The 25,683-nt window shown below is 40.5% G+C and overlaps 1 protein-coding gene across 5 annotated transcripts in view; it reads left to right on the top strand.

The window, feature by feature from the left end:
* The first annotated feature begins 7,173 nt into the window (after positions 1-7,173).
* The window catches only part of F2rl1 (F2R like trypsin receptor 1), a 32,258-nt gene continuing 13,748 nt past the window's right edge, over positions 7,174-25,683 (top strand). Inside the window, exons 1-4 of one of the 5 annotated variants that reach the window (XR_007346387.1) lie at positions 7,174-7,472; positions 13,370-13,408; positions 16,530-18,458; positions 24,558-24,592. Coding sequence is in view for 3 of the 5 variants with exons in the window: in XM_048800115.1 (XP_048656072.1) it covers positions 7,391-7,472; positions 13,370-13,408; positions 16,530-17,641 (1,233 nt within the window). In the remaining 2 variants the exon portion in view is untranslated. Of the gene's footprint in view, positions 7,473-13,369; positions 13,409-16,529; positions 19,211-24,557; positions 24,593-25,683 lie in introns of those variants that run through there. The other 4 variants (XR_007346388.1, XM_048800116.1, XM_048800115.1 and 1 more) reach the window with 4 other exon arrangements.

Raw genomic sequence — 25,683 nt, 5'->3', positions numbered from 1 at the left:
CCATCTAGACTCCTCAGCCTCACTGCTGACAAGTGAAGAGATACTGGGTCAGGGAGGTGCCTTTGACTTCTAATGATCCCCTCAGCTCTAATGATTTGTAAGTCTAAGTAAATAAATACCTCAGAGAGATGAATCGAGGGGTATTTGAGATAAAAGCAAGTGCAAAGGAATAGCAGATTGGAGCAGAACTGGGGGATGGATAAGAGGAGGTGAGGCCTAGGAGATTTTATGTTATGAAACAGGGAAGAGGACAGTACATGTATACCTTTGATAGACTTTGAGTTTTACTCAGAGTCAAGTGGGGAGCACTTTAGTTTTCAGCAAGAAAATGAACTGATCTGATGGCCATTTAAACAGGTTTACTCTGACTGCTATGTCGAGAGAAGACTGATGGGTATAGTGGACCATCATGGTCAAAAGGAGGGAGCCAAGTTAACAGACTATTGTAACAACATAGGCAAAAGATAATGATGATAACCCAGGATTGTATTTTGAATACCCTTGCATGGTAGACTTTGCTGTTAGGTAAAACATGGAACATAAAGAAGTCAGGGATGGCTAGGTATGGCTCATGCCTGTAATCCCAGTGGCTCAGGAGGCTGAAACAGAGGATCATGAGTTTAAAACTAGCCTCAGTAATATAGCAAGGCTCTAAGCAACTTAGCAAGACCCTATTTTAAAATAAAATATAAAAAAGTCTGGGGAAGTAGCCCAGAGGTTAAGCGCCCCTGGGTTCAATCCATGGTGCCAAAAAAAGGGCGGGGGGGGGGGGGCAATGATATCAAGGCTTGTATTAGAGTTACTTAATTAAAATTAATAATTAATTGATTTTTTTGGTGGTACTGGGGATTGAACCCAGGACCTAGCACATGCTAGACAAGTGCTCTATCACTGAGTTATATTCCTAACTCCTTCTTTTAAAATCTATTTATTTTTGAGGTAAGGTCTCAGTGAGTTTTCCAGGCAAGCCTTAAACTTGATATCTTCCTAGAATTACAGAAGTGCGCCACCATGTCCAGCAATTTAAGGTGATGGGGAATACCATGAAAGAGCAGGTACAGGTAGGTGGATCAGGAATTTAGTTTGGAACTTATGCTTGATAGGCTAGTGGACACATCCAAGAGGAGATCCTGAGTAGCTGAATGGAAGGTGGATCATTAGAAGTCAAAGGCACCTCCCTTTTAAACATTTTATTTAGATATAAGGTCTAACATGAGAGAAATCTGGGGTAGAAATGTAAATTAGGGAGTTGTTGGCCTATGGAAGGTATTTAAAAACATGGGACTAAATGAGATCAAAGATATTATATTTATATAATTATGCTTACAATTATATAAGTTACATAATTATATTTTGCAAGAACTAACCCAAGGGCACTTGACAAGATAAATGTCAGGAGGGTGAGCCGGAACCAGTGAAGAACCAACTTCGAGTCTCCAGTGAAGTAGAAGAACCAAGGAAAAAGTGGAGCTGGGGAGATCCCTTGGATTGGATCCTACAGTTAGGGTGGGTGACAAAAGCTTGAGAAATGACTGTAGGCTTCATCATGTAGATGTCAGTGCTATCGTTGTCTAGGTTGTGTGCTCAACAAGTCAGTGAATCAATGAGCACAGGTTTTCCTCCCAACTCTATTTGAGCAGGATCTCAGAGTTCAGGTACTTTGTTTCTCCAGGAAGTTTGATAAGTGAGTACAGCATTCATTTGAATTAAATGATTTTTTTCCTTCACTATCTAAAGTTCTTCCTTGGAATTGTAGGAAGTGGGAAATTCTAGTCCCTGGAAGCCAGACGGTCTTGAATTGCTTGTGGTCATTGCTCTTTACTACTCAACAGAACACAACACTCCAGGTCCTTCAGGCCAAATGAATCACCAACATCTAAAACACAAATGCTGAGGTCCCCAAGTTACAGAAAAACATCTGCAAACCTAATTCAATAATTATAGTTCCTTTGGTCAGGCTGCAGGAAGAAACCACATTCTTGTGATTATTAACTCACAACATTGCTCACCAATTCCTTTTCTTTCTTTCTTTTTTTTTTTTTTTTTTGAAAATTTGATGATTCAAAGCATAATCCCACAAAATATCAGTGAAAATGTAAATTGAGAGGGCTGATGTCTGATGTGGTGTTCTCTAGAAAGAAGATGTCTGGTTGAAGACAGTCATCGTATATCAGCTCCTATTTCTTGGGTGCTTACTATATGCCAGGCACTGTGCTTAGAAACACTTCATGGGCATTTAGCAAAATGAATCCTCACAATCACCCTTCAAGAAAGGTACTATTATTATCTTACCCAGATTATAGATGCAGTTGTAATAATTACAGATGAGAAAATGAAAAGATTGACGGTACATCCTAATAGGAATCAGGTGTTTCTCCTGGGGAGGGACCTGCAGCAGTGACCTTGTCCCTGTCAGGAAAACTGTTTCCCATTCAAGACAAGGTCAGCTCCTGTGCTGCTTTTAGAAATCAACTTTTCCTGGGAGGAAAAGATGCCCTAGACTGAGGCATGGGCAGCCCTGGGAGCAAGCATCCTGAGAGCTGGAGAGCAAATGGGGTATGATGAAGACCCCTCAGAGAAAGGAAAAAAGGAGAAATTTTTTTTTTTAATTTTTGTTTTTTAAAGAGAGAGACACACAGAGAGAACTTTAATATTTATTTATTTTTTTTAGTTATCGGCAGACACAACATCTTTGTTTGTATGTGGTGCTGAGGATCGAACCCGGGCCTCACGCATGCCAGGCGAGTGCGCTACCGCTTGAGCCACATCCCCAGCCCAAAAAGGAGAAAATTTAATGAACTTCTACTTTGCCATCAGTGTCACTATTTGATCCTCAGATACTTTTAAACTAGACAAAATATCAATCTCATCTCATTGGTTAGGATCCTAAAGCATCGAGAGGGTAAATAATTTACCCTAACCCACATAGATGTTAGCAAGAAGAGAAGCTAGTACCTGCTATAGAATTTCATGATTTCAAAGGCTAAGTTTTTTCTGCATTCCCAAAAGCACTTGAGACAGCCATGAGAGGCTCCTCAGAGATGTCTCATTAAAGAGATTGTCTCATTCATCTAACAGTTTCCTGGAAACTTTTTTTGTGGTTTTGGGGTAGAAAAAAAAAAAAAAGAAACCATGATTTCTGTTACTCAGAAAATATGTGTTCCATTCTCATGGGCTATTCAAGGCTATTTATTTCTCTTTCTTTTATTTCTCTGCTTGTATTAGCCCCTGTTTGTGCAGAGGGAAGAGGTGGAATACTAACCATTCACTTGGGTTTCTGGAAAAAAAATTTTTTTTTTTTGAACTAGGGGTTGAATCCAGGGGCACTTAACCACGGAGGCACATCCCAAGCCCTTTTTAATATTTTATTTAGATATAAGGTCTCACTAACTTGCTTAGGGCCTTGCTAAGTTGCTGAGGCTGGCTTTGAACTCACAATCCTTCTGCCTCAGCCTCCGGAGCCACTGGTATTATAGGAGTGCATCACAATGCATGGCTTGGAAAAATGTTTTATAGGAGAGATATAGGCTGAAACAACTGGCTAATATGACATTTTATATAATATTGTCTTTCTGAATTATTTGAGACCCACGAAGTTGCTTCAATATACAAAATGTAGGCCTTTTATCGGATGTAAGCTCCATCCTGAACACTGAAAGGCTTAGAGATGGTGGTAATTTGATTTTTGGTTGTTCCAAAATTAGTGATTGTCACTGACAACTGACTCACCAAATTTTAGTCTCCCAGGGAGAATTATGGACTCCTGAAAGTAATATGTCTTAGGAAAGCAGTGAGTTGAAACCCCAAACCTTGGTTCCGACGAAAGAAAATTTAAAGTTATATGCCAACTAACTTTAGAGTCCATACCCTTATGCAAGAGAACTTTATTATAAATGAAAGTGAGCTGAAAGTAAAGTAAAAGCAAAGTAAGGGCTCAAACAGAGAGTTTTATCGAGAGAGAGAGTGGGTTTTCTCCGAGCAGAGAACAAAGGAGACAATGCTGTCTCCAAATTTATTCATTTATTTGTTTATTTATTTATATTTTTTAGTTGTAGGTGGACATAATACATTTATTTTATTTTTATGTGGTGCTAAGGATTGAACCCAGGGCTTCACATGTGCTAGGTGAGCGCTCCACCACTGAGCTACAACCCCAGTTCCCTGTGTCCAAATTTATTAATGTTTGATGTTTACCAAAAGAACTGGAGTCCTCCTTCAGCAGTCTTTACCAATCAGACGTTCAACTCCTCCTTCAGGTTAGATGTAAAGTTTTTGACCTTAGTTGGTCCTTGCCTAGACTGTCATGGTGGCCATCCTATTTAGGAGGGTTTCATTCATAAGTCAATCCCACATTAATGTGGGCACTGGGGTCAGTAGCTGGTCAGAAGTTATCTTAATGTGCCTGTGCTACTAAAGGAATCTTGCTTCCCAGACAAATGGAGACACCTGTAGTCATAATTCATAGTTTCACACCAACCTCAATGGACCCTGTCAAGAGCTGTCCCATTAATCCTTTTTCCTTTGACATGTTCTCCCATTAGCTCCTTCGCTCCTGTTTATGTTCTACAAATTAACTAACACCCTTTGCTTTCTCATCTACTTTGAAAGTAGTTTAAAGAAGACCTTAAAATAGTTTAAACAACAATTGTAACCTTGCCATGCATTTCACTGCTTATTGTTAGTAGCAAACATTAGGATTCAGGTCCCTCAAGAGGCAATCTGGACTCCATTGCTAACTCCTGTGCTGGTCTTTTGCTATAGACTTTGAAGTTAAGCAGTCCATACCCTCAGAAGGAAGCCATCAAGACTGGGACCAGCTCTTTTTACATAGAGCCAAAAGAAGTAGATGTGACTCCATCTACTTCTGCTTTCTGGAGCTAGTCAAGGCAAGTCTGAGCTGATCCTCTTCTTCCTTTTTGTTTGTTTGAGACAGGATCTCACTATATTGTCTAGACTGTCTCAAACTCTCCATTTTCCCAAGTAGCTTTTCCCAAGTAGCCAGGACCAAAGGCACCATGCCTCATGGAGCTGTCTGATTCTCTCCCCACCACCTTTTTTTTTAATATTTATTTTTTAGTTTTAGGTGGTTTTATTTTTATGTGGTGCTGAGGATGGAACCCAGTGCCTCACACGTGCTAGGCAAGCACTCTACCACTTGAGCCACAACCCCAGCCCTGTCTGATTCTCTTCTAACGTGCTAATCCTTCAAGTACTCTCTGTTCTTCCAGGACAATATTTTATTTTATTATTATTATTTTTTTTATTTTGGGGGGGGTACCAGGGGTTGAACTCAGGAGCACTCTGCCATTGAGCCACATCCCCAGCCCTATTTTGCATTTTATTTAGAGACAGGGTCTAACTGAGCTGCTAAGCACCTCGCCATTGCTGAGGCTGACTTTGAACTCATGATTCTCCTGTCTCAGCCTCCCAAACTGCTGAGATTACAGGTGTGTGCCACTGTGCCTGGCTAACAATATTTTATTTTATTTTTGTTTTACTTTGTTTTTTGCAGTACGAGGGTTAAACCTAGTGGTTCTCTATCTCTGAGACACATCCCACTCCTTTTTAAAATTTTGAAACAGGGTCTTGCTAAATTGCCCAGGGTGGTTTTGAATTTCTGCTTCAGACTCCTGAAGCTGGGATTATAGGCATGCACTACAGCATCCAGCTCTAGAACATGGTTTAAACAGATCACAGTTAACTTTGTTTTATTCTCCCCTTAAAAAAGTAAATTAATGCCTAATGTTGGTGGTGTATACCTGTAATCCTTGGGAGGCTGAGGCAGGAGGATAGCAAATTCAAAGAGGCCAGGCTTGCTGGGCGGGAATGGTGGCACCCATCTATAATTCCAGGGCTCAGGAGGCTGAGATGAGTTCAAGACCAGCCTCAGCAACAGGGAGGCGCTAAGCAACTCAGTCAGACCTTGTCTCTAAGTAAAATACAAAAAGGGCTGGGATGTGGTGGAGTACCCCTAAATTCAATCCTGGTACCAAAAAAAAAAAAAAAAATAGAGGCCAGCCTCAGCAATTTAAAGAGACCCTCAGAAACTTAGCAAGACCCTGTCTCAAACTAAAACAGTAAAAAGGGCTGGAGATATAGCTTAGTAGTAAAGCCCCTTTGGGTTCAATCCCCAGTACCAAAAATAAATAAGTAAATAAAATAAAATAAAAAAGTAAGACATTATCAACAGGATGAAGGCCTTTGTGCACCCATTTTCAATTCCACATTCCTCCTTCCCTTATCCATTTGTGTGTGTGTGTGTGTGTGTGTGGCCCCCATACCTATATGTGCTAGGGATTGAAACTAGGGCCTTGTGCTTGCTAAGCACTTGCTCCACTGAACCATGCCTCCAACCCCTGTATTTGTTAGACTATGGGATCCAAGTGCAGAAGAGGCCGTGTTGGAAGCATGGATAGAGCAGCGATTAACAGAAGAAAATGTCAGCCATAGACTCAAGTTCAAATATATAGACATTTATAAACATTTATAAACCTAAACTCAATTTTCTGATCTGTAAAATGGAAGAGTAACCATACTTATTGTGTGGTTATTGTGAGGATTAAACAAGATGATAATGTTCTTGAAGTGTTGGCACTTGGCACTTAAAATACAATAACAGTTTCAGGTATTTTTCCCACGCTCCAGTTCACAGGGGAGCAAAGGGCCTAGCGGGCTTGAGGAGGTTTGTTCAAGGTCATAGCTGTTCAAGGCAGAGTAAGTAACTAATCCCTGACCCTTTCTGGCTGCCTTCCCTGGTATCCACATGGGCCTGCCTGCCTTGATTTTCCATATCAGAAACTCACTCCTGGACCCGCAGTATCCTTTACACTGAGAAGCCCCCCAACTGCGTATCAGTTATCAACGATAATGGCAGTAAGGCTGGTCAAGGCATTTTCAGTGCAGGGGAGGGAAATTGCCAACACTGTTTCTCTAGGAACGATTAAAGGTTAAAGGTAGTTCCAAGCACTGCCCAAGTCCGGAAGGACCCGCGCGGTCTCAGCCTTCCTGTCATTTGCATTCCAATGCAACCACCTCACCCGCCCAAATTCGTCTGGCCGTAGATTCCCGCAGTGACTGAGACCTTGGCAAGCCAAGACAACCCAGAGTAGGCGGGAGGCAGTCCCTGGCCAGGTGGCCGGGGGCGGGGACTCGGTGCCAAAGGTTCGAAGGGGCGGGGCCGAGGTGAGCGTTCCGGTCCCAGGGCGTGGCGTCTCTCAGGTGCGCTCAACAGCTCGGGTTTCAGTGAAACTGATCCGGACCTGAGGAAGCGCGCGCAGAGTCTCTGATTAGAGGCAAGTGAAATAGGGGCTTTGTGGGTGTATCGAGTGTGACACTGAGTTTCAAATCAGTAGCGGCGGATTCCCCGCCCGGCGTCGGAGCTGCTGGAAGGATGCGAAGTCGAAGCATGATGTGGCTGCTGGGGGGCGCCATCCTGCTGGCGGCCTCTGCCTCCTGCAGTCAGACCACCCGAGGTAAGAAACTAAGCCTAGGAGGGCTCCTACGGCTGAGGAGCTGGAGTCTGGGGCACTCTGGGCAGGTGGTGGGAGCGGGACTAGTACACCAACAGCTTGCTGCCCCCATTACTACCCCGCGAATCCCTCAGTCTCTTAGTAGCTATAATGGGGGGATCCCTGCACCTGGAGGACCCATCGGAGGGACATCTAGGAGTGACTGAAGTCGGTGGAGGCCGGCTGAAGGCAGAGGTGGCCTCAGGGACTTACTCACTTATTGGAGAGGGTCTTGGACGGGGCACTTTAAATTCGCAGGTATTGGTGTGGAGAAGGGAAGGGCAGACAGGAAAGGAGTGCCTGCTTCTAAAAGGTACGCTGAGAACTCGGCCTTTGCTCCCTTGGGTTAGTTCTTTTGCAAACACTTAAGTCATTAGTAGCTTTTCGCACACTCTGGCGACTTCCTCTGGGCTGGTCCCGCGGGGCCCGTGGATTAGCTAGTTGATGGCTCAGGGCATCGGGGAGTGGGTGGGAGCCCCCGGCCTGGAGCCTTTTGTCTCGCTTTTTGAACCCCCCTCTAACCACTGCAACTTTTTCTTTGGGGTCTGCTCCATAATGTCCAAGACCCAGCGATGGATGACCTGCGTAGAAAAGCAGGTCGGACTTTCAGGCCGTTTGGGTGTCAGGTAGATTTACAAGTGGAATTTCTTGGATCTTGCTTTATGTTCGACTAGGTAACCTTTTGGCTGGAATTCCTGGCCCTTCCATGCCATTCAGAGGGCAGGCTGGGGGCTACCCAGGTCCGTAGGCCTGAGGCTGCCAGCCCTGGGAACAGAAGAGTAAGGGAGCTGTGCAGGGCGGTGCTCTGGGGCCAACTTGTGCTTGGCGCCCGGGTTTGATGGGTGGGCTGTTCCGGGGGTGTTTTAACTAGCGCTGCTAGAAGTACAATCTCTCTCTGGCTGAGCAGGTCTCTAGGGGTGTGATGCTGACTGAGGTACTTCTGTTTGGAGACTGCCTCCCATAGGTAAAGGGAGATTTGAATTTCCCTGAGCAATTTGCAGATGTGCTGTAAAAGGCAGTTTCACACTTTTATCCTCTACATAAAAGACATTGTAAAAAAGAGCGAATCACAGTGAATTAGACTGTAGAATGTGATTCTTTTCTTTCTGGAGTTACAGAAAAGAGTGTTTTGATCTAAGTTTGAAAATTGCACCACTGATACACATTTTATTGTTCAGTATAAGAGTAAAGGCATTTATTCATTTGGGGGGAGTATTGAAACTGTTATTAGTGCCTCTCCATTTGCCTTTCTTTTAAAGTTGGAAACTTAAAACCCAGGAGCAAAGGTTAATGTATGCAGACTTTAAAAATGTGAAGGTAGAATGAGGAGTGGGATAGCTGGGTCAAAAGGTGGTTCTATTCCCAGGTTTCTAAGGAATCTTCATACTGCTTTCCATATTGGCTGCACCCATTTGCCCAAAGTACTTAAAAACAGCATACTACAGGGACCAGCCACATCAATGTTTATTGCAGTACAATTCACAATAGCTAAATTGTGGAACCAACCTAGGTGCCCTTCAGTAGATAAATGGATAAAGAAAATGTGATATATATATATATATACACACACACACACACAATGGAATATTATCAGTAATAAACGAGAATAAAATCATGGCATTTGCAGGTAAATGGATGGAGTTGGAGAATATAAAGCTAAGTGAAGTTAGCCAATCCCCCCAAAACAAATGTTTTCTCTGATAAAGGGGGCTGATTCATAGTGGGGTTGGGAGGGGGAACAATGGGACGATTAGAGGAACTCTAGATGGGGCCAAGGGGTTGGAGGGGAAGGGAGGGGCCATGGGGGTAGAAATAAGGGTGGAATGAGATGGACATCATTACCCTAAGTACATGTATGAAAACACAAATGGTGTGAATATACTTTGTGTACAACCAGAGATATAAAAAATTGTGCTTTATATGGGTAATATAAATTGTAATTAGTCTGCTGTCATGTATTACAAATTAGAATAAAAAAATTGAAAATGTGAATGTAGATGATTCAACACTATGATTCAGATAATTCTGAAGGAAACATCCCTGATTATTTGACTTATTATTGTTTTCAGAGTGAGACTGGGGATGGAGATTATAAGAGTTTACCTGCAGTATAAGGTGAACTTGACTTCACCATGAAGAAAAATCAAGTTATTTGTTAACCAGAGTTATTTAATATTGCACCATGGTTTTTATTTCTCCTGCACACTTGTCCTCCTTCGCAGTTTTAACTTTCCTGGGTTCTTTAAGTAACAGGAGACTTTCCTCCCAACCTGCAATTAAACTGACTTTGATACAAAATAGAGTATCATCAAAACTTTTCTGCTCTTTGCTTGTTTTCTTTTAGCTTGGTCCTTCTATGTGCTCCCCAGTTTTCTAAAGGGCAGATTGGATTTGATTTTCTTCCCCAAAGCCTCACTCCAAAAGGCTGCATCATAGAAAAGAACTAGCCTAGAATAACCTCATTTTGTAGATAGAGGACCATGGATAGGGGAGGGAGCAAGTCAAGGAAAACACTCCAGCAACCCTCTCTTTTCTCTCACAATTGTTGTGAATAATTATTTGTGTAAATACAGTAGATAAATGGATAAAGAAAATGTGGTATATATATACATTAAAATGTGATATATATATCTGTCTCCCCACCGGGACATAGACTCCTGAAAGCCAGGGACACTGCCATAGCTTCCATCATCTCATCTGTCCCAGTCTTCTCACCTAAACAACCTTAGTAAACATCAAAGGAAGAATGAAGTGAGGGGACTTGCGAAGAATGACTGCTGGTCAGAGGCAGTGCGGTACTTAGTCAGCTTCTATTAGACATTTATTCTTTATACCATGCCCCAAGCCCGAAAGAACCCCTGTGTTTCAGTCATTCCATTTCTCTTTTGGAGACTGGAACTTCAGTTCTCTGTACAGAGAACTTTTAATTGTAAAAGTAATATGTAGTCATTGTAGGGTACAAATGAAAACAGGAAAATATTTAATAAAATCATCCCAACCTCAGTGTAAATAACCACTCCTGACATTCATTCTCATCTTCATATCATCCTTTTAAAAATTAGTCTTCTGTTGATAGACACATGGAATATTTTCAATGATTTATAACATAAGAGAAGAGAGTAATGAACATGAAGACGAGGCTTTAAATTTGTGCTTGATCCCTTTTGTTTGCCTTGGAGTTATTAATTAACTTTGATAGGTGATGTTTCATGAAATCTGTATTTAACTTCTTAATGTCTTATTGGCTGGTCAGCTGTTCAAGAAAACACTTTATCCTGAAAGAACACTTTGGAGATTTTCTATTTTCTTTTTCTTTCCTTTTTTGGTACCAGAGATTGAACCCAGAGGTGCTTAACCACTGAGCCACATCCCCAGCCCTTTTTTATATTTTATTTTGAGTCAGGCCCTCTTTAAGTTGCTTAGGGCCTTGCTAAGTTGCTGAGGCTGGCTTTGAACTCATGATCCTCCTGCCTCAGCCTCTAAGCAGCGGGGGAAATGTTCTAAAAGATCATTTTCTAAAAGATGCTTAAGAAGGGTACCCAACAGTTGAAATCTTTTTTTTTTTTTTCAGCCTGTGCTCCCAAAGGTTGAGAGCAAAAGAACATTTGGGTTGAGGGGATAAGAAGAAGAAGGTTAACACAAAGTACTTGTTTTATCTTGATTTGGTGGGAAGAGTGGGTCCAGTGTCAACTAGAATTATCTATACACAAATAATATAGCAATAGGAAGACAGTATTGTAATACTGTCCTATAATTTTTTTAATTTTACCTAGTAAATCTATTCATGGCCAACCTATAGAAATGTGTCCATACTTTTATAAGGGTACTGTAAATGTCACAAATTATTGTGACATTTTTTGGTAGATGTTGATATTAACATTTTTTATTTCCTATATTGAATAATGATGCAGTAAATATACATACCGCATGAGTCCTCTTTTTTAGTCTCTTTTCACATGAACCTTCTGCATTGATATGTGCTGGTTTTTTTATGGAAAAATTTAACTGCATAGAAATAGAATATTAGTAATGAATCTCATGTGCCTATCATACAACTTAAATGATTGTTAACTTTTGGCCAAACTTGTTTTGTCTATACCCACTTCTCACCCCTCCTCTCTGGGTTTGTTAGTTTTTTTCTTGTTGTTGGTACTGGGGATTAAACCCAGGGACTCTTTATTACTGAGCCACATTCTCAGCCCTTTTTATTTTTGAGATAGGGTCTCACTGAGTTTCTTAGGGTCTCACTAAGTTTCTTAGAGCCTCACTAAGTTGCTGAGCCTTGCCTTGAACTTGCTGTCCTTTGCCTCAGTCTCCCGAGTCGCTGGGATTGTAGGGGTGTGCCACCAGGCCCAGCTCTGGGTTAGTTTTTAATAGCTTTATTAAGATTTCCATACCATACAATTCACCCATGACTTTTAGTAGATTCATAGGATTGTGCACCTTCACCACAATATTAGAACATTTTTATTATCCCCCCAAAAAACTTAGCTGTCTAAAACTCCCCATCTCCAGTCACTGACAACCATTAAGCTAGTCTCTATGGGTTTGTCTATTCTAGACATTTAATATAAATAGAATCACACAATATTTGGTTCTCTATGACTGATATTTTATTTAGCATAATTTTTTCAAAATTATGTCATAGCTTGTATTAATACTTCATTCATTTTTCTTTTTATCTATTTTTTTGCTGTGTTGCTCAAGCTGGTCTTTAACTCCTAGGTTCAAGGGATTTTCCTGCCTTAGTCTCTGGAGTGCTGAGACTTCAGGCAATGCCACCCACCACCATGCCCAGCTACAATGCTCCATTTCTATGTTTTTTTTTTTTTTTTTTTTTTGGTACTGAGGATTGAACCCAGGGGTGCTTAACTACTGAGCCACATCCCCAGACCTTTTTATTTTTTATTTTGAAACAGGGTCTTGCTAAATTGCTGTGGCTGGGCTTGAACTTGAACTTGGCAATCCTCCTGCCTTAGCCTCCAGAGTCCTGGGGATGATGTCATGCACCCCTTGCCCTGCTAATACTTCATTTCTTTTCATTGCCAAGTAACATTCCAGTGTATGGATATTTCTCTCTTGATTCATCTGTGGTATTCATCTGTTGATGGACATTTGGATTGTTTTCATTTTTTACTACTATGAATAATGTTTGCTCTATGAATATTCATGAACAAGTTTTTGAATGGACGTATGTTTTCACTTCTCTTAGATATATTCCCTAGGTGTAAGTGGCTGAGTCATATAGTAACTCAATTTAACCATTTGAAGAATGCCAGATAATTTTCCATGGTGATTATACCGTTTTACACTCCCACCAGCTGTGTCGAGAGGCCCAACAATCCCTGTGATTTTTTAATAAATCCCAGATCAAATTTCATCTTAAAATATTTTATAATGTATTCATTAAAGATAAGGGATTTGTTTTCAAACATATATGTAATACCATCATTATACCTATTAACAACCCCCTGCCCGCCACCTTTATTTATTTATTTTTTTAACTGTGCTGGAGATTGAACCCAGGGCCTCACATATGCTAGATAATCACTCCACTGCAGAACAATATCCTCAGTCCCTGCCTCCCTTCACTTTTATTTTCTTTTGAGGCATGGTCTAGCATCTTGTTAAAATTGTCCAGGCTGGCCTGAAACTTGTAATCCTTCTGCCACAGCCTCCTGTGTTACTGGGATTACAAGCATATGCCACCACATCTGTCTGCCAATAATTTATTAATATAATCAAATACTCAGGGTTCAAATTTCTAATGGCCTCATAAATGTTATTTTAATGGCTTCTTTGAATCAACATCTAAATAAAGTGCATATATTATGTGACATGTATCTTAAATCATTTTTTAGCAGTGCTGGAGAATGAACCCAGGGTCTTGTACATGCTAGGTAAGTGCTCTATCACTGAGTTACAGTCCCACTCCCTTTTTAAAATCTTTTAATTTCACTTCTACATTTCTTTTTCTCTTATTTTTTTTTTTGCCTTACAATTTATACTTTGAAGAAACATTGTCCTTTATCCAGTAGCAATTCCCCAAATCTGACTATCTTCTTGGGGTGTTATTTAACATTTCCCATTAGCCTCTTTATTTCCATTAATTTGGTAATTGGATTCAGGTGCTGAACTGGTGTTATGGATTGGATGTTTGAACCCACCCCCATTCACATGTTGAAATCTAATTCCTAGTGGGATGGTATCAGGAAGTGGGCCATTGAGAGATAATAAGATCAGGGTGGGCAAGAGTCATATATAAATGCCATTTGTGCCCTTAAAGGCTGGAGAACTAGCTCCCCCTTTCTGTGGTGCGTGGATACAGCCAAAATCTGCAACTGGAAGAGGGCCCTCAAACTCTACCATGCTGGGGCCGGGATCTCAGATTTCCATACTCCAGAACAGTGAGAAATAAGTTTCTATTGTGTATAAGCCACTCATTCTTTGGTACTCTGTCATAGCAGCCCAGATGGACTCGGACAATGAAATCAGGTTCCTTTTTGGTAGGGTTACCAAAAAGGTAACAAGAAGGTACATGTTTCCTTAGAGGCTCAAGATGTCTGGTTATCTTTTTTTTTTTTCTTTTGGTACTAAGGATTGAACCGAGAATACATTATCACTGAGCTACATGGGGTAAGAGTTCAGTATTTGAAGGACACTATAATACATAAGATAATTTTTTTTTTTAAAATTCAAAAACTCATTTTGAGAACAGGGTTGTGGCTCAGTGGTAGAGTGCTTCCCTAGCACATGTGAGGCCCTGGGTTCGATCCCTGATACCACAAAAATAAATAAATAAATAAATAAAATAAAGGTATTCTGTCCATCTACAATTAAAAACAAACAAAAAAACTCATTTTGGAAAGTTATAAAAGAAATAGTCAGGCATAATGGTGTATACCTGTTATCCCAGTGGCTCAGGAGACTAAGGCAGGAGGGTCACAAGTTTAAGAACAGTCTCAGAAACTTAGCAAGGCTCTAAGCAAGACCCTAAACAATTTAGTGAGTACCTGCCTCAAAATGAAAAATAAAAAGGGCTTGGGATGTAGCTCAGCAGTAAAGTACACCTGGGTTCAATGCCTGGTACCAAGAAAAAAAAAAAAGAAGAAGAAATTGAAGCAATAGAGATAGGTCTGTCATAAGTGTATGAGTTTCCTGAGGCTGCCATAATAAATTTCCATGAACTGATGGCATAAAACAAAAAAATATTCTCTCATAGTTTTGGAAGGCTGGATGTCTGTAATCAAGATGTTGGGATGACTACATTCCCTTCAAAAGGTCTAGAGAAGAATCTGTTTCTTCCCTTTTCTGGTTTCTGGTGGTTGTTAGGCATTCCTTGGTGTCCTTTGTCTTATACTATGGCATTATTCCAGTCTTTGCCTCCATTCTCTCATTACTTTCTACTATGTCTTCTTCTTTGTCTCAAATCTCCCCTTCTTAAAAAGACACTTGTCCTGGATTAGGGCCTAGCTAGATAATCCAGGATAATTTTCTCAAGATCCCTAATTATATCTGCAAAGACCCTTTTTCTAAATAAGGTAATCTTCACAATTCTGAAAATTATGACCCAGACATTTCTTTGGGGAAACTACCTTTTTTCAAAACTAAGTAAAACTGAAATACTGACTTCTGTAACCTCCAACACTCCACCCAGGCTACCCACTGTTGGTCCTACATAGGGAAGCCTTGGGAAGTGAGTAATTTTGCTGAACATAAGTGCAAAGATACAAGGAGGAAAAGTGGTGGCTGAACATAAGAATTATCAGGTGAACTCACTAGAGATATAATATCCTTCCTGGGTATAATATTATGGTACACGTGTCTCTGCATGGTGGAGGCCTACTGTTTTTTATAATTAAAGTAAAATTCTGCATTGTTCTCATTTCCTCCTAAGGTCCAAGAGCATTTGTTTGGGGAGGAATGAAGAGTGGATGTGTTTGTTTGTTGGATTTTTTGTTTATTTTGAGAGAGGGTCTCAGTATGTTGCCAGGCCCGCCTCCAACTCGTGGATTCAAGCAATCTTCCTGCCTCAGAGGGGCTGGGACTCCAGGCACATGCCATCATGCATGGCTTGTTTATGAGTTTTATTGTTAAATTCATAATGTAAGGGAAGAGGCGTAATTTGTTAAAAATTGGTATGTTACATCTTGAAAATGAGAACACAAACTTGGTATCACTGTTCCAGTGATCTTGAGCTTCAAAAACTTGCCTGCCAGCAAGCAGCTATGGAAAGGTCTCCAGGAAACCAGCACAGAAGAAGGGAATTCCTGCCCTCCTTGTGGGTGGAGAGGGAATGTCCCTTGTAATCCTGGGAATCTTCCTTGCCAAGCTCTGGCATAGGGCTTGACTGAAGGCTAGGCTGGATCCTGGCTCAGGGCCAGAGTAGGATAGACAGCCATTACAAAATGAACAATTAGAAACCTGATGTCATGGTAGGGCTTCTGTCTTACACAAGTGTTCATAAAGCAGTTACTTCATGATCCTAAACTGATTTTTACTAGTTGACCCATGAAGGCACATGAGTAAGAATAATCAAGAACTAATGAGTAGGCACAGTTTTTTTTTTTTGTACCTGGGATTGAACCCAGGGTATTTAACCACTAAGCCACATCCCCAGACCTTTTTTATTTTTATTTATTTTTTATTTTTTATTTTGAGGCAGGACCTCACTAAGTTGCTGAGGCTGGCTTTGAACTTGGATCCTCCTGCCTCAGTCTTCCAAGTCATCGGGGTTACAGGCACATGCCACCACATCTAGCTAGTATGCAGTTTTTAAAAATAAATTGAAATAACTGTCATTTTTTTTCAAGAAATCTTTTCTTGATATCAAGTTTCCCATGTGTGCTTCACAACTCTCAATAAAAAATGCCTTCACCCAAAGAAAGCCCTTATAAGCATTTTGTATAATATTCTAATATTATATTTCTGTCTTCCTCTAAATATTTTCATTTAAGCAAACTAGACTTCCTGCTGAAGCATTTAATTCAGCAATAACCCTTGTCTGCTTTTCTCACACAGGATCCAATAGAACCTCTAAAGGAAGAAGTCTTATTGGGAAGCATAATAAGCCCCCTTCAGTCACTGGAAAAGGAGTTACAGTGGAACCAGACTTCTCTGTGGATGAGTTTTCCACGTCTCTCCTCACTGGAAAGCTCACTACTGTCTTTCTTCCAATTGTCTTCACAACTGTATTTGTGGTTGGTTTACCAAGTAATGGCATAGCCCTATGGGTCTTTCTCTTCCGAACAAAGAAGAAGCACCCTGCTGTGATTTACATGGCTAATCTGGCCGTGGCAGACCTCCTCTCTGTTATTTGGTTTCCCCTGAAGATTGCCTACCACATACATGGCAACAACTGGATCTATGGGGAATCTCTTTGCAAGGTGCTCATTGGCTTTTTCTATGGCAATATGTACTGTTCCATTCTCTTCATGACCTGCCTCAGCGTGCAAAGGTATTGGGTTATCGTGAACCCCATGGTACACACCAGGAAGAGTGCAAACATTGCTATTGGTGTCTCCCTGGGAATATGGCTGCTGATATTGCTGGTCACTATCCCCTTGTATGTCATGAAGCAGACCATCTACATCCCAGCCCTTAACATCACGACCTGTCATGATGTTTTGCCGGAGGAGGTGTTGGTGGGGGACATGTTCAATTACTTCCTCTCTCTAGCCATTGGAGTCTTTATGTTCCCAGCCTTCCTCACAGCCTCTGCCTATGTGCTCATGATCAGAACGCTCCAATCTTCTGCCATGGATGAACACTCGGAAAAGAAAAGGAAGAGGGCCATCAAACTCATTGTCACTGTCCTGGCCATGTACTTGATCTGCTTCACTCCCAGTAACCTTCTGCTCGTGGTGCATTATTTCCTGATTAAAAGCCAAGGCCAGAGCCATGTCTATGCGCTGTACATTGTAGCCCTCTGCCTGTCCACCCTCAACAGCTGCATTGACCCTTTTGTCTATTACTTTGTTTCACAAGATTTCAGGGATCATGTGAAGAATGCTCTCCTTTGTCGGAGTGTCCGAACTGTGAAGCGAATGCAAGTATCCCTCACCTCCAAGAAATTCTCCAGGAAATCCAGCTCTTATTCTTCAAGTTCAACAAGTGTTAAAACTTCCTATTGAGTTTTCCAGCTCTACAAATGGAGTTTTACAGGAGCTGTGGAGCCTGCTTACTGATGTGGGGAGGTGGCTGTTTATTTCTTAAACAAGCAGGGCTTAGCACAGGCTATTGTCTGTGTAGCTTCTCCCAGGATTGCTGGAAGCTTCCTTGTTTGCATGAGAAAAGCCTCCCACATTAACATAAATGTATGTCAGAATTCTCCTACTCAAATGTCCTAAAAACTGAACTGACAGAGCAAGATGCAGAAGATAGTGGAAAGACAGGAACCCAGTTACCTGCAAAAACTGCACCTGGTGTGAAGGCTAGGTTTCTATCTGAAACTTATTTCTTCTACAAACTGAAACTATTTCTTCTGCATTTGGGGTCCATCTTAGCCTTGTTAGGGCTTGAGGGCCTTCAGAGAGCATCAGTCTGATTGACTTTGCAAATGAGGAAACTTAACAAGGTAAAGCTGGTTGGAGTCTGATTTCTAACCAATAGTGAGCAGTGAGCTTGGGTTGGGCGATAGAATTCAAATGTTCAGGGAGCAGCATTCTTGTGCACTTCATTAAAATCACTGGGGATCTTGTTAAAAGTATAAGTTCCTCAGTTTCCATGACAAAAGCTCAGGTGATGGGAACAGGGACATTTTATAAACATTGTAATATTTTTGCACTTGAATATGAGAACTACTGAACTGAGCTTTGCTACCACTTGACAAGGTGCCAAAATAGTTTCTAAAAAGAAAAGTCTGTAAGAATGTTTTGTGCTGGGTGCTATGGCTCACACCTGTAATCCCAGCAGCTTGGGAAGCTGAAGTAAGAGGATTGCAAGTTCAAAGTGAGGCCCCAAGCAACTTAGCGAGATCTGTTTCAAAATTTTAAAAAGGTTGGGGATGTGGCTCAATGGTTAAGCACCCCTGAGTTCAATCCCTGGTATAAAAAATTAAAAAAAAAAAAAAATGTTTGGTGCCTTTTTGTGTTTAGCTTATAATGAAATTTCCTGGTTGACTTATTGGGATTTTCAGTTATTTCTTTATTGATCCTTTGAGTTCTTGTGTGTATTACTATTCAAGAAAAATACGATGAGGATCTTCAACGTGTAAATACAAATTTTGTACAACTTTTTACTAACTTTAGTCTGAGTAAGAGTGTTTTATAACTAAAAATAGCATTTACCACTTAGTATTTTAAAAAATTGTTGGTTTATTTATTGTGAGTTTTGTTCACCTCTTACGAGCTATGAAATTGCAGAGTCTCCATAGGGTTTGAACCACATCTGTTTGGAAAGTAGCAGGGATGTACAAGAATTTGCAGCATATTTAAGAAGACCATTGGGGCTGGGGTTGTAGCTCAGCAATAGAGCACTTGCCTAGTGCATGTGAGGCCCTGGGTTTGATCCTCAGCACCACATAAAAATAAGTAAATAAAATAAAGGCATTGTGTCCAACTACACCTACTAAATAAATAAATAAATAAATAAAAGAAGTACCTGACTCCAGATTGACTTTATATACCTGTTGTATTTGTGACTTTAAAAATTGTTTTATGATTGTTTTGATTGATAAATAACACGTGATCCTTTTTCTACAACTTCTTTCTGAGTTATGATTTTGCTTTGTTTGTTTGAAGGAGGGAGGAGGAGAAAGAAGCAACAGCCTTACTCTTCCAAGAAGAAACAATGTGACTTTTTTTTGGGGGGGGAGCTATGCTAGAGAGCAAACCTTCGCATGTTTATACCATATTTTTTCATAAAGAATATTGTACCTATTCCTTTGTGGCAGTTGTTTTTCACTTAGTATGTTTTAGAATTCTTTCCACACCTGGTTCTAGAGATTGACTTCCATTTTTAAAGGATACAGACTCCTTTTTTTGGGGGGGGGGCATTAAAACAGTACTGCATTGTACATTGGTGTATAGACATCTTTGAAATTAGTTTGTAGGATAAGTTTCTGGAAGTATAAAAACCAAGTCCAAAGTCAGATACCTATTTTTGGGGTCTGGGTATAGCTTAGTGGTAGAGCACTTGCATTAGCATGCCCAAGACCCTCAGTTCCATCCCCAGCATGGGTGGAGGATGTTTTGTGCTGGGTGCTATTTTGCTGAATTGCTTTTAGTATTCTTTTTTTAGTACTGGGGATTGAACTCAGGGGCACTTACCACTGAGACACATCCCCATCCCCAGCCCTCCTTTTTTTTGAGACAGGGTCTGGCTAAGTTACTGAGGCGTCCTCGAACTTGCAATCTAGGATTACAGGTGTGCACCACTGTGCTGAGTCAGGATTCTTCTTACTATCAAAATACTAAATTTGTACTTGTTTCCTGAAATGCTTATCTACATTTGATGCCATCAATCTTTTGAAATTTTGCTGATCTGATTGGGGGAAAAAATCCCATTGTTTAATTTTTATTGAAGAAGCAGCACAGCCTAGTGGCTGAGTGCAGGTCCTACGGAGGTTTTTGTTACTTTAGAGAAGGTTATTCCAGTTTTACAATGAGAATAATATTTCTTCCCCATAAAATCATGAGGATAAAATATTGGACACATTTATGCACTCATAAATACTCACAAATATTATGTTGTATTTTCACCATTCCAGCATTCCTATTCTCCCTTATCCGGATTTTCACTTTCCATACTTATCCATGATCAAACTGTAGTCTGAAAGTATTAAATGTAAAGTTCTGGAACAAGCAATACATAATTTTTTAAACTGCACACTATTCTGAGTAGCGTGATGAAATCTTGTGCTGTCATGAATCATCTCTTTGTCCAGGGAATCCAAGCAGTATGCACTACCCAGTTGTGTTTCAGCGATCAGATTCATGTGGGCTATCAGTTGCAGGATCTCCTGCTTGTGTTCAAGTAATCCTTCATTAATAAGAGCCACAAAGTGAATGATTTTTTTTTTTTTTTAGAGAGAGAGAGAGAGAGAACTTTTTAATATTTATTTTCCAGTTTTCGGCGGACACGACATCTTTGTATGTGGTGCTGAGGATTGAACCCAGGCCGCACGCATGCCAGGCGAGCGCGCTACCGCTTGAGCCACATTCCCAGCGCTCGTGAATGCTTTTTTTTAAAAAATATTTTTTTAGGTATAGATGGACACAATGCCTTTATTTTATTTATTCATTTTGATGTGGTGCTTAGGATCGAACCCACATATGCTAGGCAAGCATTCTACCACTGAGCTACAACCCCAGCCCATGAATGTTTCTTTTAAGTGAAAATATGTAAAGATATTTTGAGGGAGGAGAGAGAAGAGACCACCACCATATAACTTTTTTATTAAAGTATATTGTTATAATTGTTCTATTTTTAGTTGCTGTACCCTAATTTATAAATTAAACTTTATCATAGTTATATGTGCTTAGGAACAAACTACTTTATATGGGGTTTAGGCATCCACTGGGGGTCTTGGAGCATACTCCCTTAAGGGTGAGGCAGGGAACACTCTTTTCTGTGATTATTGACATCTCTTTTCTGCTCTGCCTTTTTTTTCCTTTCAGTACCATTTAACCTTAGTTTTCTTTGCCTGTGCTCTGCTTTGAATCTCATAGCAGGCCTTTGAGGTTGTCCTCCTATTCTCCACAGGTGAGAAATGGAAAGGTGAACACAGGATAAAAGGCTTCACAGAAGCCCCACAGACTTTCTATAGGCCAGTCCAGTGGATGAAACTATTTTGGTATTTGGATTTCTTTATTAGTCATTTTTATAATATATACTGATGATTTAAAAAAAATCCAACAGAACAAAATCAAAAAATTTCTAATTTACTGCTCATAACCATTCTTATTTCCCTGATAGAACTGAATTCTATAATAATTTTTTAATGGAAAATATAGGTATAGGTATATTATACTATTAAGAATGTATATGTGGGCTGGGGACCTAGCTCAGTTGGTAGAGTGCTTACCTCTCATGCACAAGGCCCTGGGTTCAATCCCCAGCACTACACACACACACACAAAGAATATATATGTAAGCCAAGCCTGGTGGCTCAGGAGGCTGAGGCAGGGGGGATCGCAAGTTCAAAACCAGCCTCAGCAAAAGTGAGGCACTAAGCAACTCAGTGAGACCCTGTCTCTTAAAAAAATAAGAGGGCTGTGATGTGGCTCAGTGGTTAAGTGCCCCTGTGTTTAGTCTCCAGCACCAAAAAATTTTTTAAAAGAAAAAGAATGTATATGTATACATATATATGCACATATAATTAACTTAGAAATCAGCTAATACAGATTTATTCTTTTTTAAACACATTCATTCACTATACCTCATTAATTTTAATAACCAGGTGGTATTCCATGTATGGATGCCCCAAAACTTAATCAAAAGTGCCTATTAAAGAATAGATGCAGAGGCTGGGAATGTGGCTCGAGTGGTAGCGCCCTCGCCTGGCATGCGTGAGGCACTGGGTTCAATCCTCAGCACCACATAAAAATAAAATAAAGATATTGTGTCCACCTTAAAAAAAAATAATAATAAAAAGAATAGATGCATTTCTTGGGGCTGGGGCTGGGGCTGAGCAGTGGTGCACTTTCCTGGCATGTAGTGTGAGGCACTGGGTTCGATTCTCAGCACCACATATAAATACATAAATAAAATAAAGGTCTATCAACAACTAAAAAACAAAAAAAAGAATAGGTGCATTTCTTGGTTCATTTTTACCAAACCTTTGAATCTATATTCTTTTACATCAAAAGATGTAAAAGATGGACTGGGGGTGTAGCTCAGCAATAGAGTGCTTGCTAAGCATACAGAAGACCCTGGGTTTGATCCTCAGAATTACAAAAAATAAATAAATAAATAAAGAGAGAGAGAATAAATGATTTTTTTTTTCTCTGTGTGTGTGTTGCTGGGATTAGAACCCGGGGACTTGTGCATGTGAGGCAAGCACTCTACCAACTGAGCTATATCCCCAAGAAAAGAAATGATTTGAGAAATAAAATCATATTTGCTAATATAAAAGCTTTTCTTTTTTTTTTTTTTAAACCAGGAATTGAACCCAGAGGTGCTTAGCCACTGAGTCAAATCCCCAGCCCTTTTCTCCCCCTTTGAGACAGGTTCTTGCTAAGTTGCTGAGGGCCTCACTGAGATGCTGAGGCTGGTTTTGAACTTGCAATCCTCCTGCCTCAACCTCCCCAGCTTCTGGGATTATAGGTGTGCATTACCAATTCTTTTTTTGTCTTGGAGAAGTGGCTTGGGAAATTTCTGGTCCATCTGAATTAGGACCCTGATTGGAAGTAGGAGAAAGTGAGGCTGAGAAGAGAAGTGCCTTGGTTGTAGTTGTCTTTTTTTCTTGTGTTTGTGTTATATAGTCTGATTTTCCTGAAGGATCTAAGTCCTAGAATATCTGAACATTTGAATATTTTGCATTCCACTGGCTCATTCACTATAATAGGCTCCTCTTACTTTTGAAAGTGAACGGAGATTTGCTGTCCTGCTATTCAGGACACAAATGCTAAGCTGAGTTGATTGGGATTGTTTCACTGGGCACTTTTTGTGTATCACTTCATTAAATCACAGCAGGAGTTTCGAATTTATAATTAATTTCCTGGTTATCAAGATTTCAAAAGCCTGAGGCTATTGTCTCATCAGTATGCATAGTTCAGTGATTACAACTTTGTTTCTGAAACTTTAACCCTCTGCAGGCCCAGGAGTGGACTGGAATATATTACAGAATCAAAGGTTGTCACTGCTGTCCCCCAAGTTTTCTCTGGGATTTGTGTGTCTTCTCACAGAGAGGTTTCTGATTGCATATGAGTGAAAGGTGTGTGTCTAGTCCTCCCCCTTGGTCCCCAGTTCTGAAAAAAACAAAACAAGTCCTTAGAGACTGAAAATCAAATCACCTCAACACCAGGCCTTGAGACTTCTCAGAGATGGTTGTTATATTTTAATGTAAATATTTGGAGTCATTCAGATAACACCAAGGAAATACCTTTACTGAGGGAATATATGAAGAATTCCTGGTTTGGGTAGGAACTGCTCTTGTTTAAGCTTGTTGGCCTAGGAACTGCTCTTGTTTAAGCTTGTTGGCCAATCTATGGACTGTTTCCCAGCCTCTGTCTTTATTGGTGAGAGATTAAGCATGACCAGAGTTACTGGCCACCTCCTCCTGCAGAAACCACAGCTCAGAGACATTGTGAACTCCAGGCAAACCATCAGCATTCAGCAGCAGTGTGAGTGGTTCATTCATTCATTCCACAAGCATTTATTGCAACATTGCTGCAGTATTATATATAAATAATTAAGTCAGGACTTTTATCTGAGCTGTGGTATAGTGATGGGGTTGATTGTCTTAGTGAAATACATGGATATTAAAAATAGCAACAGGGGCTGGGGTTGTAGCTAGTGGTAGAGTGCTTGCCTAGCAGGTGTGAAGCACTGCATTTGAATGTTAGTACCACAGAAAAATAAATAAAGGTATTGTGTACATCTACAACTCAAATAAACCCAGCCCTCTAGTGTCCAGGCTACTCAGAGTCTTAAAACCATAGCCCATCACAAAGCAAAGTCTTGAGAATGTCAGAAAGTCAAGGACAATGCAAGAGACAAGAAGGGTTAAGAAGAGCCACTATTGTGGCTTACTTAACTCTTGGAGGGTGGAGGAGGTCAGGTGCTAGGCATTGACTTGGTGGTGCTTTCACTGAGCTGTATCTCCAGGCTGGTCCCATTTATTTATTTATTTATTTATCTATTTATTTATTTTTAACACAGGGTCTTGCCACGTTGCCCAGGCTAGCTTTGAATTTGGCATCCTCCTGCCTCAGCTTCCCAAATAACTAGTATTACAGGCATGCACCACCATGCCAGGTGTTGCTTACCTTTCTAAATTCTACATTGCTTACAACTTTTGAAAAATAGCTTTAAGCCAGATATGGTGGCACATTGTTGTAACCTCAGTGACTCAGAAGGCTGAGGCAGGAGGATCATAAGTTTGAGGCCAGCCTCAGCAACTTAGTGAGATCATATCTCAAAATAAAATATTAAAAGCGCTGGGAAGGTAGCACAGTGGTAAAGTACCTGTGGGTGCAATCCCCAGGGCCAAATTAAAAAAAAGAAATTTATAGCCAGATGTGGTGGCACATGCCTGTAATCCCAGCAGCTTGGGAGGCTGAGACAGGAGGATCTCGAGTTTAAAGCCAGCCTCAGCAACGGTGAGGTGGTAAGCAACTCAGTGAGACCCAGTCTGTAAGTAAAATACAAAACAGGGCTGGGGATGTGGCTCCTTGGTTGAGTGCCCCTGAGTTCAATCTCTGGTACCAATAAATGAATGAATGAATGAATGAAATCTTGAATGTTTAAGAGCATAGACTGAATGAACATAACCCTCCCCTTCCCACACACATCCTACATTGGAACCAAGTTACTCCCTTGTGTGATGAGATGTTTTCTATTCATGAATAAGCCTGTGTACCTATATGCTTTTTAAAAATAGGAGTTATACTATGTATTAGTTATATATATATATATATATATATATATATATATATATATATATATATATATATATATAAAATTTACCTCAAGACTTTGTAGTTTAAATCAATACTAACATTTACTAACTTTCATGATGTCTGTGGTAGTGGATTAGGAACAGTTTGGGATCTCATAAGTAACAGTTAAGATGCTGGTTGGAGGGCTTCAGTTGTGGCTCAGTGGTAGAGCACTTGCTTGGCATGTGTAAGGCACTAGGTTTAATTCTCAGCACTGCCTAAAAATAAATAAAATAAAGTTATCTACAAGTAAAAATAAAATAAAAAGATACTGGTTGGAGCTGCTGTCAGCTGAAATGCTTTTCTGGGGCCAGAGGATTCAGTGTTCGTGTACCTGACTCACAGGCTGGCAAGTGCCATCTGTCGGCAGGAAGCCTCAGCTCCTCTCCAGATAGGCCTCTCTACAGGGCTGCTTGAGTGACCTCAGATGTGAAGGCTGGCTTCTCCAAAACAAGTGAGGCAGAAGAACAAGGAGGAACCTGGAATGCCTTGCCTCAGAGGTCACACGCTGTCACCTCCACCATGCTCTGTTGGTCACATAAACTAGCTGCAATTCAATTTGTCAGGAGACT

The sequence above is a fragment of the Marmota marmota genome, unplaced genomic scaffold (genome assembly GCF_001458135.2).
Source record: "Marmota marmota marmota unplaced genomic scaffold, marMar, whole genome shotgun sequence".
Classification (NCBI taxonomy): domain Eukaryota; kingdom Metazoa; phylum Chordata; class Mammalia; order Rodentia; family Sciuridae; genus Marmota; species Marmota marmota.
This window is presented reverse-complemented; position numbering and strand designations above follow the sequence as displayed.